The 15,753-nt window shown below is 38.3% G+C and overlaps 1 protein-coding gene across 1 annotated transcript in view; it reads left to right on the forward strand.

The window, feature by feature from the left end:
* Rbcn-3B (WD repeat-containing protein Rbcn-3B) overlaps positions 1-15,753 on the forward strand; it is a 357,208-nt gene that overhangs the window by 308,757 nt on the left and 32,698 nt on the right. The window contains exon 27 of the mRNA XM_090389262.1: positions 9,421-9,503. Within this exon, the coding sequence (XP_090245388.1) occupies positions 9,421-9,503 (83 nt within the window). The remainder of the gene's footprint in view (positions 1-9,420; positions 9,504-15,753) is intronic.

Here is a 15,753-nt window from a genome sequence, read left to right on the forward strand (position 1 = left end):
CATGCTGAGGGAAATGGACCATAATCTGCCACGCTAGTCCAATGCGGGTTGGCAGATCGACCGTATTCAGCAGTCAGGGGCTTGAACCCCGGTCTACTCGAAGAGCATGTGCTACCGCACTCCCGCTCCTGCCCACTCGGCCTGGATAACCATAACCTGACTGTTGAATTGTGGCTCTCCAACTACCTACAGGTATTACATCAGCCATAGACTTATCCATATGTTCAGCATCTCTTTTTCCAAGCATGGAATGGTTAGTGCTAAGTGATCCATTCCACAGTGACCATTTTACTATCATCAGTTCAATTCAAACACACAGTGTCATGTCCTAAAGGCCATACTTCTTGGAACTTTCATAAAGCAGATTGGAAAAACTATTCAACTTGTGTCCTACATGACAACCAATATGTATAACAAAAACATATTGATGACGTAACTGATCACATTACAAGCCATATATTATCTGCAGCAGAAATTTCCATTCCAAAATCTGATCAGCTCAAGCATGTACACCAGAATCAGTGGTGGAATGAAGAATACTCCAAAACGAAACGAGAAAAAAACCGTGCCTGGAACCAGTTTCGCGAATTTCCAACTACCACCAACCTAATTATGTACAAAAAACTCAGAGCCAAAGCAAGACAAATTAGAAGACAACAAAACATGACTCCTGGATAAATTCGCCTCAACTATTAACAAAAAAACTGACACTCAAATCATTTGGAAAAAATTTCAAGCTCTCAATGGGAAATTTCTACCGCTGCAATCTCTGATAATACAATGCAATGGGCAGTACTCATCCTCTCCTACTGACATTGCAAATGCTTTAGCAGAATCTTTTTATAACATTCTGCTAAATTTAGAATATTTTTATAAAATTGGAGCAGAATGGTATTAAGGGTAAGTTGCTACAATGGATGAAAGGTTGGTTGAGTGGGAGAAGACAGAGGGTGGTAATTAATGGGTGCTGCTCTTCGTGGACTAATGTTATTAGTGGAGTCCCACAGGGTTCGGTGTTGGGTCCTCTGTTGTTTTGTATATTTATCAATGATATTGATGAAGATATATCAGGCTTAGTGTCGAAGTTTGCAGATGATACAAAGGTTGGCAGAGGTTGTTAATGACAGTAATGGCAGTGTGCTACTGCAACAGGATCTAGATAATTTGGGCAGATGGGCTAAGAAGTGACAACTGAAGTTTAATCTTGACAAATGCAAAGTACTGCATATGGGTAGAAGTAACCCCAGAGAAACGTACCAACTGTGTGGTACTACACTTAAGGTGGAAGAAAATGAAAAAGACCTGGGAGTAATTGTGCAATCAGATATGAAGTTTTCTGAGCAATGCAGACAGACTGCCAGGGCAGGTCATGGGGTTTTGTCAATGATATATTGGAATCTTGCTAGCAGGGAAAAGGAGGTGATCGTCCCTCTGTATAAGGCAATGGTCAGGCCACGCCTTGAGCACTGCACACAGGTCTGGAGGCCTCATTTTAGGAAGGATGTAGATTTACTTGGGCGTGTACAGAGAAGGGCAACAAGATTGGTGAGGGGAATGAAGGGATCCTCTTACCAAGAAGGCTTAAGTTCTGCAAATTGCAGTGGCTGGAGACTAGGCTCCTGTGCAGTGATCTGGTTAAGGTGTATAAGGCCTTGAATGGGTTGAGCATGCTGAATTCTGATGGGATCCTTCCACTTGTTCAAATTACAAACCTAAGGGGGCATAAATTCAAATTAAGAAAAGACAGATGTAGAATAGATGTGTGAAAATTTGCCTTTAGCCAGCGGGTGGTTAATTGCTGGAAAAAACTTCCATCTGTCATTGCGGAAGTTGATAGGTTAAATAAATTTAAGGTGGAACTGGACAGGCATTTGGAAGGAATGGTGTGTGTTTTTTTTTTGTGGCTGATGCTGCATAAGCTCATACACTTGCTTTCTTGCATCACATGCCACTACTAAATTTCTGCTTCTTCCTCTTATGTGACCACCAGCTGTTTACTCTATCTTAGCTGAGAGAACCTTTGAGAAAATCTCCGAACAGCGCAATAGGACCAGACGGAATTCACTACAGTGTCCTGAAGCATCTGTGTGAAGCCGATCTCTGCATACTGTTACTCTTTTATAACTGGATCTTCTCAGAAAATACATATCCTCTGTCATGGTGGCATTCCTATATTTGTGCTATTCCAAAACCAGGCAAAGATCCTTCTCTAGTTCAGAATTACAGACCAATATCATTGACAAGCTGTTTGGGCAAAACCTCTGAAAGGATGGTGCATAAGAGCCTCACCTGGATTCTAGACTCCAAAATTCTCTTTTCTGACCACCAATATGGCTTCCGTAAAAACAGGTCCACCCTAGATTTACTTGTAAAAATTAAATCCAACATCCGTAATGCCTTCATCAGGAGACGTCTAGTAATGTTCAACCTGGATATTCATAAAGCATTTGACTCCACATGGCGTCATGGTGTTATTAAAGATATGCATCAGTTGGGACTGAGAGGCCATCTCCCTTTAATAATTCAGAACTTTTTAAAATTGCACACATTTCAAGTCCAATATAAAAACATGCTGTGAACATCTCACATTCAAGAAGAGGGTGTCCCACAGGGTTCCATATTGAATCCAACCCTATTTGCGATTAGGGTCAACAATATTTTGGAAGAACTTCCAAAAACGATTGAAGTATACATGTATACTGACAATCTCACCATATCCTGCCAATTGCAAAGTATGAATACTATCGAAAGACAGCTACAAATTGCTTTTTAACAAGAATTCAATCCTGGATCTTACGCAATGGATATCATCTCGCTGAACAGAAAACCACTACCACTCATTTCTGCAAACTTCGGTCACTTCATCCTGATGCAGAGCTAAAGATAAATAACGTGCCAATTCCTCTTGCTCACACTGTCCGTTTCCTTGGCCTGATACTAGACAGGAAACTGGACTTTCAAGCACATGTGGCCTATCTTTGAACTATCTGCTTGAAGAAATTAAACATCCTCTGATGTGTGTCATCCATGTCATGGGGCGCTGATCATCATACCCTCATCCATCTTGGAGCTCTCATCAGGTCTCACTTGGACTATGGCTCTCCAGTATATGATTCTGTGAGGAAAAGTACTTTAGAACAATTAAACTCCATCCAGCACAGTGCTTTGAGAGTCGCTCTAGGAGCTTTCAGAACCTCACCGGTTCAGAGCCTTTACATCAAAGCACATGAACCTCCCTTACATCTTCGCAGAAAAACATTACTTCTGATGTGTGCCCCAAAAATCTGTAGTTTTCCCTCTCACCCTTGTTGGAGAAGTCTGTACAATACTGAATGCGAGTCATTTTACAACAGTAAACCTAATGAAAACCGACCCGCTCCACTTAAATTTAAGGAACTGGCTCATCATGGAATATAGAAATCAGTAATATATTTCAGGACACTACACCACCAGATCCACCCTGGACAAATATCTGTGCAATATATGATGACTACTTTCAACAGTGTGGAAAGAACACCCTGTCTCCTTCCAATATCGCACAGTTACCTGCAACTTACACTCTTCCTAATTCAAACACATGTGAAATCTATACAGATGGATCAAAAACTGAGACCCAAGTAGGTGCTGCAGCAATCTTCCTGTCATTCAGCACTTCTGTCTCATTTGCCATTAGAATGCAGTATCTTCACCGCTGGGCTCTATGCTATAAACTTAGCTCTGGATCACATTATTGAACATCTAATTCCATCTGCTTTAATATACTGATTAACTCAGTGATGTCTCTGCCATAAATACTAATACCAACTCCTCTCACCATGTAATAAAACAAATCCATTCTAAATTACTTGTGTGTAATGAATCAAACCAAACTGTGACATTCTGCTGGATCAAAGGGCATTCTTAGATAGCAGGAAATTAAAAAGCAGATCTTGCAGCCAAACAACCAGATACTTCTATTTTACAGAATTGTCAAGTTCCATACACTGATTTTAAACCCATCATCCGTAAAGCATGTTACAATATGTGGTCAATAATCTGAAGAGGTTATCCAGGAAACAAACTTTACCGAATAAAATCAGAACCAAAGCTATGGCTCTCCAGCTTCTGGAAAAGCAGACAAGAAGAAACAATTTTAGGAAGGCTAAGGAATAGGCATACACACCTCACTCACCTGTATATGTTAACCAATGACAGCACTCCTCAATGTACATCATGTCAACTACAACTGACCATTTGCCATTTGTTAGTGGACTATCCCCACTTTTAAAACATCTGCTTAAACACCTTTAAATCAATTGCTAATACACAGTCATCAATAAATTTACTGCAGATTCTTGGAGATGATCCTAATAAAGAAGAACTGTTTATTCCTAAATCGTATAGGAATATATCATAAAATATAATTATATTAATGAAGCTGATGTTTCATATTCACCATCAGAAATACGATATGGCCCTGGTAGCCTATGTCGTTAAATTTGATAACAACGACAAGGTCCATTACTTTAGAAAGAGTAGAAGTAATTGCAATGAGACGATAATTGGATGGAAGGGATTTGTTACCCTTTTTAGGAATTGGCTGGATATGAGCAAACTTCCAAGCAGAAGAAAAAACACCTTTGTAATAAGAAAGTAAAAAAAAGGCAGCAAAGAACAGAAGTAAGTTCAGGAGCACAGGTTTTGAGAACAAGTGGAGAAATACCATCAGGACCTGGAGCTTTCTTAGCATCAAGATTTGTCAAAATCCTTCTGACATCCTTTTGATGGAAGACCACAGGAGGCATTGAATGGAGCGTGTTGGAAATGGTGGCAGATGTTTTAACAAGATCATTAATACATGAGTTGGAAGGAAAATGGGATGCTAGCAGGTCATCTTTATCCTTGGCTGAAGTAACAACAGAACCATCTGGTTTTGACAGAGACGGGAGCAGAGATGGGCAAAGGTTTCGGCCAATAGCTTTGGCAAGAGACCAGAATGCTCGGCTACAATTAGGGCAAGAAGCAAGTTTCTACTCTTAGCCTATTCAAATTCTAGTTTGGACTGATTAATAACTGCTTTACAATTGTTGCGAGGTTTGGTGTAGGCAGAAAATGAAACTGAAGAATTGGAAACAAGCCAATTACAATATGCAACGTTCTTCTCTTGAACAGCCTTAGCACATTTATTGGCAAACGAAGGTTTAGATAAAGATTGTTGTTGTTTGATTTTTAGGAGCATTAGCAACTAAGGCCATATTTCTCTGGGGATATGCGGTGGTCATTCCCTGACCTTTTTACATCCTCAGTATTTGGTGGTCACGGGCTCGAACCCCGGTCTAATCAAGAAGCATGTGCTACACACTGCTGCTCCTGCCCACCTAGCTACGCAGGCGCCGTTTAGATAAAGGACGAGATTTTAAAGTGGACTGTGGGATAAAGGATTCCATTCCTACAAGAATAATTTCACTGACACGATCTGAGCAAACGTTGACATCAGAAGTTTTGAAACAGTAATCCGACCAAGGAAAAGAAGAAAAGAAATTTGCAGGTCATTCCCATTTTGCATTCTTGTAATGTCAAACTATATGAGGTTGGGAATAGCCATGAGATAAAGGCTCCATTGGAGAAGAGACAATCACCAAGTTGTGATCTGAGGTGCCTAAAGCACCACTCGCTTCGACTGTGTATTTAGAAGGGTTGTTTGTGAGAAAAAGGTCAAGCGTGTTGTCTGTATGGTTAGAATTGTCCGGTATTCTTGTAGGTGAATGAACAATCTGTGCAAGGTCATTAGTAATTACAAAAGCCTCAGCATCTCAACCAGCTGGGTGGTGTGACTAGAAAACAGAAGCCAGCTGGAGTTGTGAACATTAAAATCACCAAGGAAAATTACCTTGCTGTTAGGAAAGCTGGACCGGAGAAAGTCAAGTTGCAAAGAGAGGAAGTCAAAGAACTCCAAGTGAATAGTGGAGTTGGGAGAACAGTAGAGACAACAGATGAATTTGACACGATGAGGTAGAGAGATTTTAAGCCCGAGAAGATTGAAAAGAGGAGATTCCAAATTACCAAGTCTCTGACAGGGAATATCGCAACAGACATGTGCACAAGTACCACCTTTGAGGCGAAAGGAATCGCACAGCGAATAATTTGGGCAACTGAGATGAGCAGTAGTTAAATCAACCGATAACTGAGATTCTGACAGAAAAAGTACACGGGGTTTGTTAGACTGCAAGTGGAAATGGATATCATTGAGATTAGACCTGGACCATGTATATTTGTGATATGAACTAGGAAGTGTTTGGGAGGATTAGATCTTTTTGCAGATAAGTTTACTCTATTAGTTGGACAATTCATGGTGTTTTCAATAGTAAGAAAAAGTGGGGGGGGGGGGGGAATGCTGTAATGAAATTTTTGGATATGGCATACACATGGTAAGAATATACTCACATTCTTGATATAACATGGCCTTGACAATGCCCCCCCCTCCCCCGCATACACACTATTCAGACTCCCTTCAGTCACTATCTAGCAGAGTAGAGGTAGCAAGATTATACACTAGCTGATCCAGAAGCCTCCTAAAAAGTTACCAGTAGGTTCAGTCCAGTGTACTAACTAGCGGCCGGCCTGAAAACACCGTTTTAGAGCTGCACCCTCGAAATGAGGAAGAGTGGATCTCGCCATGATGTTCATCATAACCTCAAAAGTCATCAGTCATACTGCATGATCGAAGAGATGGGGAAGGGTTGACCAGAACTTAGATCTGGAGACTAAACGTGTGTTCCACCACTTCAAGCCTCCAATAAGCAAAGTGGTGGTATTTCACCAGTTGAAAAGTCACCTAGTATTGCCTGGTAACATAGAGGGGCGGCATTTCTTAATGTGGTGTAGGTGACAAACCTCGACCCCTGCTTATGTTGGTTCACACCTGGGTGTGAATATTGCCGGAGGGCATATACATTCCTCCAGCAATATATTAGAAGAAATAAATTTTTAATATCAAGTATATTCCTCATTGGCTTCAGTAACATCAGTAACCCTCTGGAAGACACTTTCTGCACGTTTTTGGTACATAGAGACTGGAATCTTGCTGTGCTCCTCCTAAAAGGTTGTGGCTAGTACTCTGATTGAACCGTGACATCTTTATCTGGCTGTTGTTGGTATGACACAATCTTGGTGAAACCAAACTTAGAAGATGGAATGGACATGCCTGCTGTGTAGCAACATACTATCGTACTTCTTGTCTACAGCTGTTAAACAAGGACAGTTTATTGATAATAGTAATAGCAAAAGAATGTAAAATGCATGATGTACATATGGTGCTATTTGTTCCAGGTTCCTGGACATTCAAAGATGTTTATTGACTACATCCCTTTCTGTATTTCAAAAAATTTAAGTAAGTTTAATACTGATACAGGGAGCATTATGTTGCACCAGCAAAAAAAAAATTCTGAATTACTCTGAGAGAGAGAGAGAGAGAGAGAGAGAGTCAAAAGTAGAAGGAAATCAACAAGAAATAGAAGAATGATGATATCCAGCTCAGGACTCTGGGTGTGCCAAGCCCATACTGCACCACGTTTACCCCTGGAGTTATTGCAAAATACAGTACTTTTAACATTATAAAATAAACTAAAAATAGGCAATAAAGGTGTATTAATTTAATTGAATTTTTCTCGCTTTGAAGGACCTTTCACAAGAAGCTACTGTTGCAGGCAGGGTAAGAAAAATTCATAATGCTATTTATTTATTTATTTCGTATGATGTGATCAATACACGAAGGAACCAGTTTTTTCTTGCTTCCTTCGTGTATCGTGGCCGGGATATCCAACCAACCGGTTGGTTCGGCACCATCGTGATATCCAGCCCGAGGCGGGAATCGAACCTGCAACCTTTGGGTTGCCAGGCAGGCACTTTACCTACCCGGCTAGCCCGGTCGGCATAATGCTATTTCTATATTTGGATAAGATTCTATTAGACAATAATCATGAACGAATTGGAGAAGTTGCAAAGGGGTTACAGATTTTATATCCTGCAGAATTGATAAAACATGATTTTTCAAATATCTGTTGATATTTCAGTTGAAGGGATAAACTTTTAGAAGTTTGTAATTGGAGTTTCTTTGTTATTTTCGAAATTTGTAAAACACTATATGTTTCTCCCTGATTTTTTTTAACATAAGTGATTATAAATCCCGAATTTATAATTTTTTTTCACTGTCACAAAAATTTCTGGAATCATAAGTAGCACATACAAAGATAATGCAGTATTTCTTCTAATAAAACTTTTATAGGTGGCTGCATACATTTTACATTCCACTTACATTTTGGAATGGTAATCCTTTTAACTCTTAATTTTCACTTTCTAATCCTTTAAAATGCCTAAAGGCCAGAGGTGGAAACAAAAGCATACAAAGTTAAGTCTCTCTTAATCCGTTCGTTATATGGAAATTTTCTTCATCCTACAGAAACTTTTAAATGTAATTACCAAAAGGAATTCAAAAAATTCACTATAAAGAAGTTCATTAAACACGGGTCCGACTGTAATTAAATCAAAAATGAAGCAGTTTTAAAATATATAACTGGTCGAATGCACCCTTAAAATACTGCACCTGGGGCTGGGACCCCACTCGCTCCACCCTAGTTCCGACTTTGGACCAAAGTATTCAATGATACCACGAAGCTAACAAACAACCATCCAGTGCTTCGGGTAATTTATATGCTTATTGTTAATGCTTGCTACAGCCCTCTGATGGTATTGAAACAGCAAAGAGCAGTTGGAATGGTTCAAAGAATGTGTTGTATCAATGGAAGGCATTTGTAAAAACTAATGTGGAATGATAGATCATCACTCTAGTACAATTGTATATTTGCATACATTTCATGTATGCATGGGGATTTGGAATCAACAACACTTAATTGCCTTTGTGTGAGTAAAGCTACAGCCCTGGGGTCTCTTCGTATTTTCAAGAGCACACTTAATAATGCAGACTTTTTTTTTTTTTTTTTTTTTGACATACTTTGGCATAAAATAGTGACAACACACTATTGCAACACCAGGGTACCTGCCCACCCACCGAAAAGAAGCCAACAAGCTTTGAAATGGTGCCGCCTGGGTGGTGGTATCCGCTGAGAATAAATAACAGTAGTCTTCTCCACTGGTGAAGTGTTATTTATTCGAGGTAGTACAATACCATGGCAACTCGTTGTGAAGGCATTCACAATATGAGATATAACCAAAACGATGCCAATTTAATTAATTAATATAACTACTTTGGTAGATGGCTACGTTAAAATGATGCTTTTGCACTAACCTATATGTTAGTCATTCTACTTCGTAGCATGAGGCCTTTGCCCTTAAATATTTTATAGTCTAAACTAATTTTCTTAATTACTCATATCATACCTTCTTTTTAAATTTAAATAAATGCTCATGATTTAATGTTTTCAGGTAATGGATATTGTTATACATTGTCTTGATCACAATCATTTAAAGATGAGAGGATTATCAGAAACATTTCCAGCCATTTGTAGGTATGCATTAACCACAACCAGTTAATTTCATTACTTAATCTTATCAATGTTTTTTCTACACATTATATTGAGCCAATTTTTAATTTCATATGTTTTCATGGTAATTATTAAATTACAGAAATTCCTTAAATAACTTAAATTGGTATGTACATTACTTAAAATAAATTCTAGACAATTCTGGTATTTAACTACAAATAATTTTTAAAGAAATATAAAAACAATATACATTTGACTTTAGACTAAACTGTTTACTTTAAATTATTATAACCTTTACTGATTTTTGATATATCTTTTTATTTTTAATGAAGTCTTAATAAATAAAGGATAAAGCAGGGATCGGCAATTTTAGTAATAACAGCAAAGCTTTTCTGAAATCTGAGTACAGGGTTGTTAAAATTAAAGGAACCCTATGTAGAGGGCTTTGGAACGAGTTCTAAGGCACATACTGAAGAGAAATTTGGACAACAGGTACAATAAAGAATGCACTCGCCATTTATTGGGGAAAAAAATTAGTTAGGTGTCACTGTATGGCGCATAACTATCTTAGTTATGATTATGCAAATAACTTGTTATTTGCATAATCGTAAGTTATTGCCACAGCGCCACTACTCGGCTCTACTGTACTGTATAAAAGCAAAGCAGTCTCTTCAAAATCATACAATAGATGTTTGCCTGCACTACAGCAGCAGTGCCAACAACATTGCAGGGAAACATTGGCAAATTTTGCAATACCAGAGCTGCATCAACATGGGTGCCTTCAGGATACCATATTCATGCAAGATGGCGCACCACCCCCACATTCACCGTTGTGTCCAAAGATTGCTAAGGCAACACTTTACAGACGAATGGGTCATCAGCCGTTGTTTCCAGGCATCTTGGCCATCCCGATCACCGGACCTCACTCCATGCGACTTCTGGTTGAAAGTGACAAATTTTGTAACAATTTTTTTTTTTTCCAATTAATGGTGAGTGCATTCTATAATGTACCTGTTTTCCAAATTTCTCTTCAGTACGAGCCTTAGAACTCGCTCCAGAGCCCTCTACATAGGGATACTTTAATTTTAACAACCCTGTATGTGATGTCAAAATTATTTTTTTTGCATCCAGTTCCTTTGTCAGCTTGGTCAAATAAGCTTACCCCTTATCAGCATAGATTTGTTAAGGGATTTGGCATCATATACTTAGATCTCAGAAAGCTTTTGATACTGTTTCATATGAAAAGACTGCCATAAAAATTGGAGCAGTTTATAATTAGGGACAAGTTGCTGCTGTGGAGATAAAGAGATGGTTGAGTGGGGGAAGACAGTGATTACCAATGAGCACTGCTCTTTTTGGACTACTGTTATTAGTAGACTACCTAGGGTTTCATTGCTGGTCCTACTAGTTTTTATATGGTAAAAGGTTGGCAGGGTGGTTAATATGATTTGCTATTGCAGAAAGATCTAGAAACATCAGGCAGATGGACTGAGAAGTGGCAACTGAAGTTTAACATTGAAATGCAAGGTACTGCATATGGGTAGCAATAATCCCAGAATAACATAAAATGTGTGGTATCACATGATGATAGAGAATGAAAAAGACCTGGGGGTAATTGTGCAGTTCAGAAATGAAGTTCTCTGAGCAGTACAGACAAGTTTCTAGGACAACTCACAGAGTTTTGTCAATGAAATACAGTAATTTTGCTAGCAGGATAAGGAGGTAATTATTCTGCTGTTTGAGGCAGTGGCTAGGCTACATCTTGAGTACTGCACACAGGTCTGGAAGCTTCATTTTAGGAAGGATGTGTATCTGTTAGAATGTGTGGAGAGAAGAGCGAGATTAATGATGGAAACAAAAGGGTACTCTTACCAGGAAAGACTTTAGTTCTGCAAATTGCAGCATCTGGAAACTAGGCACTTGTGAGGAGATTTGAATGGATTGAGTAAGCTAGATTTTGATAGTATCCTTACTATTGCTCAAACAACACACATAATGGATTTAAATTGAAGAAGGATGGTTGCAGGATAGATGTGTGGAAATTTGCTTTCAGCCAGACTTGATTGCACGAACCACACCAGATGGAAGTTTGTTCGCACAATAGTTTGTTGTTGAACAAACTTCCATCTGGTGTTGTAGAAGTGGGTAGTTTGAATAAGTTTAAGGAAGAATTAGACAAATTATTAGAGGAAATTGACAGGTAATGTGCAAAGTGTTCCCCCCCATTTTGCTAATGCCGTGTAAGCTTGCTTCCTTGCATCATTTGCAACTTCTAATACTGCAGAGCATTGGGATATCACATAATTTAATTAATTAGATGCCAGCTAATTATTTAGAAATGTTATTTTTTGGAGCTGTATTAAAATCCCTGTGGCTCCTTCCTCTAAAGTAAATACATCTGAACATAATATCTCAAAATGAAATTACTAATTACAACAACTATATTTTGGAGTACAATCAGTAACACAATGCACTGATGCCAAGTGAAGACAAAGAGGAGACTTTCCAGCTGTTGTTGGTTCACAGGTATTGTTCCTCTGTTGCCATAAAATCTGTTGATAAAATTTAATTACCTTAGTCATTGTATTATTGCTGTTCAAAAACTTGTGTGTCGCAGGTTGTTCTGGTTCCTGTACATCTTGGAATAGAGTTATTTAGGTTGGGGTAGCTTAACCCACCATCAAACAAAAGAGATTTCATCAAAGCCTTTCACATACTAAACAGCTACAGCAGTGCTCTTGCCAACCTGGCTAGCCAGGTGGGTAAAGTGCCTGCCTGGCAACCCAAAGGTTGCGGATTTGAATCCCACCTCGGGCTTGGATCAGAGTAGAAAATGCAAAAACTTTGGGAGGTGCATTATAGCCACAGAAGCCGATGCGCCAACAACTAACAAAAAAAAAAAAAAAAAAAAAAAGCAGTACTATTAACAATATGGATTGGATGACAACTCTATCCCGAATGAGCTTATTACAAGACATACAAGGCCTGTCCAGAACAAGATTTCCACCCTCAACACAGTATTTCCACAGCAGTTCTGGTGACTGCTATAATGAAGCTACATCACCAGACAATAGACAGAAGAGTAATGTTTCTGAGCCAATAACTAACAGCCGGGGTGTATGTCCATGGTATTCCCCATCCTCCATCTTTCACTGCTAACAGTTTACACAGTTAGCACTGAAAGAGGCTTTCTTCCCTGGACAACTGTCAGACTAATCCATCCCAGGATACAGCTCTCCTTTGTCTTTATTGGCTTCAGCACATTGTGTTACTGTGCTCCAAAATATAGTTGTTGTAATTAGTACATATGTCCAGATGTATTTACCTCAGAGGAAGGAGCCATAGAGTTCTAAAATAAGGTATTTGTAATGCATTAGTTGCTATGTATTAAATTATATGCTATCCCAATGCAGTGCAGTGTTGTCATTGTTAAATGTCTTAAAAGGATAATATTCCAAAAAATTAAGGGACTTCCTATTTGTCTCGTTGCTTGTACCTATATAAAATTAGCATTCTAGACTGAGAAATCCAACATTATTTATGAAAATATTGTAATAGCATTTTCATAATTACTCTTGTTCTTGTGGCCTAAGTGATCTTTAGTGACAGATATTGTAAAGACAGCTGTCACTGAAGAAGTCATAAGAAAATAATAAGAACCATTTCACTCCATTATGTGTACATATTTCCAAATTGGAAATAAACATAGTTTTGAGTGCTTTATTACTTCAAATAACACAGTTTACCTATGCCCCATGCCACTCAAGAAATATCCAAGATAATGAGTTGTAATTCAAGTTTTATGATTTAAGTTTTATTTTAACATAAATTTTGAAAATTAAAATATTTGATTTTCTCTGTTAGTAGTAAGTTACATTTATATGAATATTATGGTATCACAAATGTTTCAGTGATATTAAAAATCATAATTATTCCTAGATATGTTGCATTTCAAGGTTTTAATAATTGTGACATTGATTATATCTACGTATGGTCCCGTATACAAAATTTATTCATTAAAATATGTATAATACATTTACAAGATATTCAAAAAGTTTCTAGAAGTAACATACAATTTCTAACATGTTAAGAAGCTGAAAATCACAGTCCATGTTCAGGTACATGAGACAGTGTGTTGCAGTGTAGCAGGCATAGTTTTAGCATTAGCATTAGTAGAGGCATTTGATGCAAGAAAGCAAGCTTATGCAGCATCAGCCAAAAAAAAAAAAAAAAAAAAAAAAACCACTTCCACTTCACCCCTCTGTTCATTCAAAATACCTGTCCAGCTGAGCCTTAAACTTATTTAGGCTATCAACCTCCACGACAAGGGATGGAAGTCTGTTCCACCAACCAACCACCCGCTGGCTAAAGGCAAATTTCCGCACGTCTATCCTACATCTGTCTTTCCTCAATTTGAATTTATGCCCTCTCAGGTGATTATTCTGAGCTAGAGGAAGAATCCCATCAGCATTGAGCATGCTCAAACCATTCAAGGCTTTATACACCTCTATCAGATCACCTCACTGGTGCCTAGTCTCCAGACACTGTAATTTGCAAAACTTAAGCCTTTCTTCGTAAGAGCACCCCTTTGTTCCATTCACTAATCTTGTTGCCCTTCTCTGTACTCGTTCCAGCAGCTCTACATCCTTCTTGAAATGAGGCCTCCAGACCTGTATACAGTACTCTAGGTGTGGCCTGACCATTGCCTTATACAAGGGAATAATCACCTCCTTATCCCTGCTGGAAAAATTCCTGTATATCATTGACAATACTCCATGAGCTACTCTTGCAGCCCGTCTGCACTGCTCAGAAAACTTCATATCTGCCTGCACAACCACCCCCAAGTCCCTTTCATTCTCTACCACTGTCAGTGTAGTACCACAGAGTTGATACGTTGCTCTGGGGTTGCTGTTTCCCATGTGTAGTACTTTACATTTGTCAATGTTAAACTTCATTTGCCACCTCTCAGCCCATCTGCTCAACCTTTCCAGATCCTGTTGCAGCAGCATAGTGTCAGTAGTGTCCTTGACAACCCTGCCAACCTTTGTATCGTCTGCAAACTTGGACATTAAGCTTGATATACCATCATCAATATCATTTATAAATACAGAAAACAATAATGGACCCAACACTGAGCCCTGAGGGGTAACAATAAAATGAGAGAATGAGAGAATGATAACAATAAAATGAGAGAGTTTTCATGAGAGGTAACAATAAAATATTGGTAGAGATTACTATTACACTCTGAAAACTATTAAAACTTTTCCATCTGAAATGCTTATATTACAGCAAGCATATAGTGAGGATTCGGTGAAAGATAGGCAGTATAAACATTTCTGGCAACATGTGGGAAATCCACTTTGAATTAATACCAGTAGACCAAACTGTGACTAGAGAGCTATAAGTTGGAGTGCATCTTTGCCTAACAGATAAAGATGCACTCCTTTCTCTGTCAGAAGAAAAACACAAACAGAGCTGTCTATCCATACAGGTCTCAAATGATTGAGTTAAATGCATTTACATAATAAAAAAATGACAACCAGAAAAACAAAAGCAAGTGACTTTTAAATAAAAATAAAACCCATTAACATAATAGTAAAAAATTACCAAAATGTATTTAACCTGAAAAGAGGACAAAGCAGAGGGATTCATACTTAAAACCAAGAGCAATCATATAAAATTATGAAACAGGATAAGAGGGAGATGGAGAGAAAATCAACTTTCTCACTACATAAAACTAAGAAATACTGAAGAGTAAAAGGTTTCAAAAAGATCAAATGGAAGAAAAGGAAGGGGTAGGGAAGAAAGGATATTTCTTCTTTTAATTGACTACAAAAACAAAACCTGTAATTATAAGTATTTTGGGCACCTCCGTAGCCAGGTGGGCAGGAGCAGCAGTGCGTAGCACACTCTTCTTTATTAGACCGGGGTTCGAGCCCATGACCACCAAATATGGAGGATGCGGAAAGGTCAGGGAATGACCACCACATATCCCCGGAGCAATATGGCCTTAGTTGCTAATGCTCCTAGAAACCAAATAACAACAACATAAGTATTTTGAAACAACAGAAATAGGAGAATTAGCAAAGTTAAACATATTTAAACAATTACACATGTAACTTTAAGGCAGTAGAAAAACTTCCGCAGAATGAACACTTACCCTAATTTTATTCTCACCTTTTTTTGATATAATAATAATCTTAAATGCAACATAATCTGAATATTTTGGAATATTTGACTATTCCCAAACTCTAAAAGCCCTTTATGAGGTCAG

Source organism: Mastigoproctus giganteus, chromosome 14 (genome assembly GCF_048544385.1).
Source record: "Mastigoproctus giganteus isolate SK-2022 chromosome 14, ASM4854438v1, whole genome shotgun sequence".
Taxonomy (NCBI): domain Eukaryota; kingdom Metazoa; phylum Arthropoda; class Arachnida; order Uropygi; family Thelyphonidae; genus Mastigoproctus; species Mastigoproctus giganteus.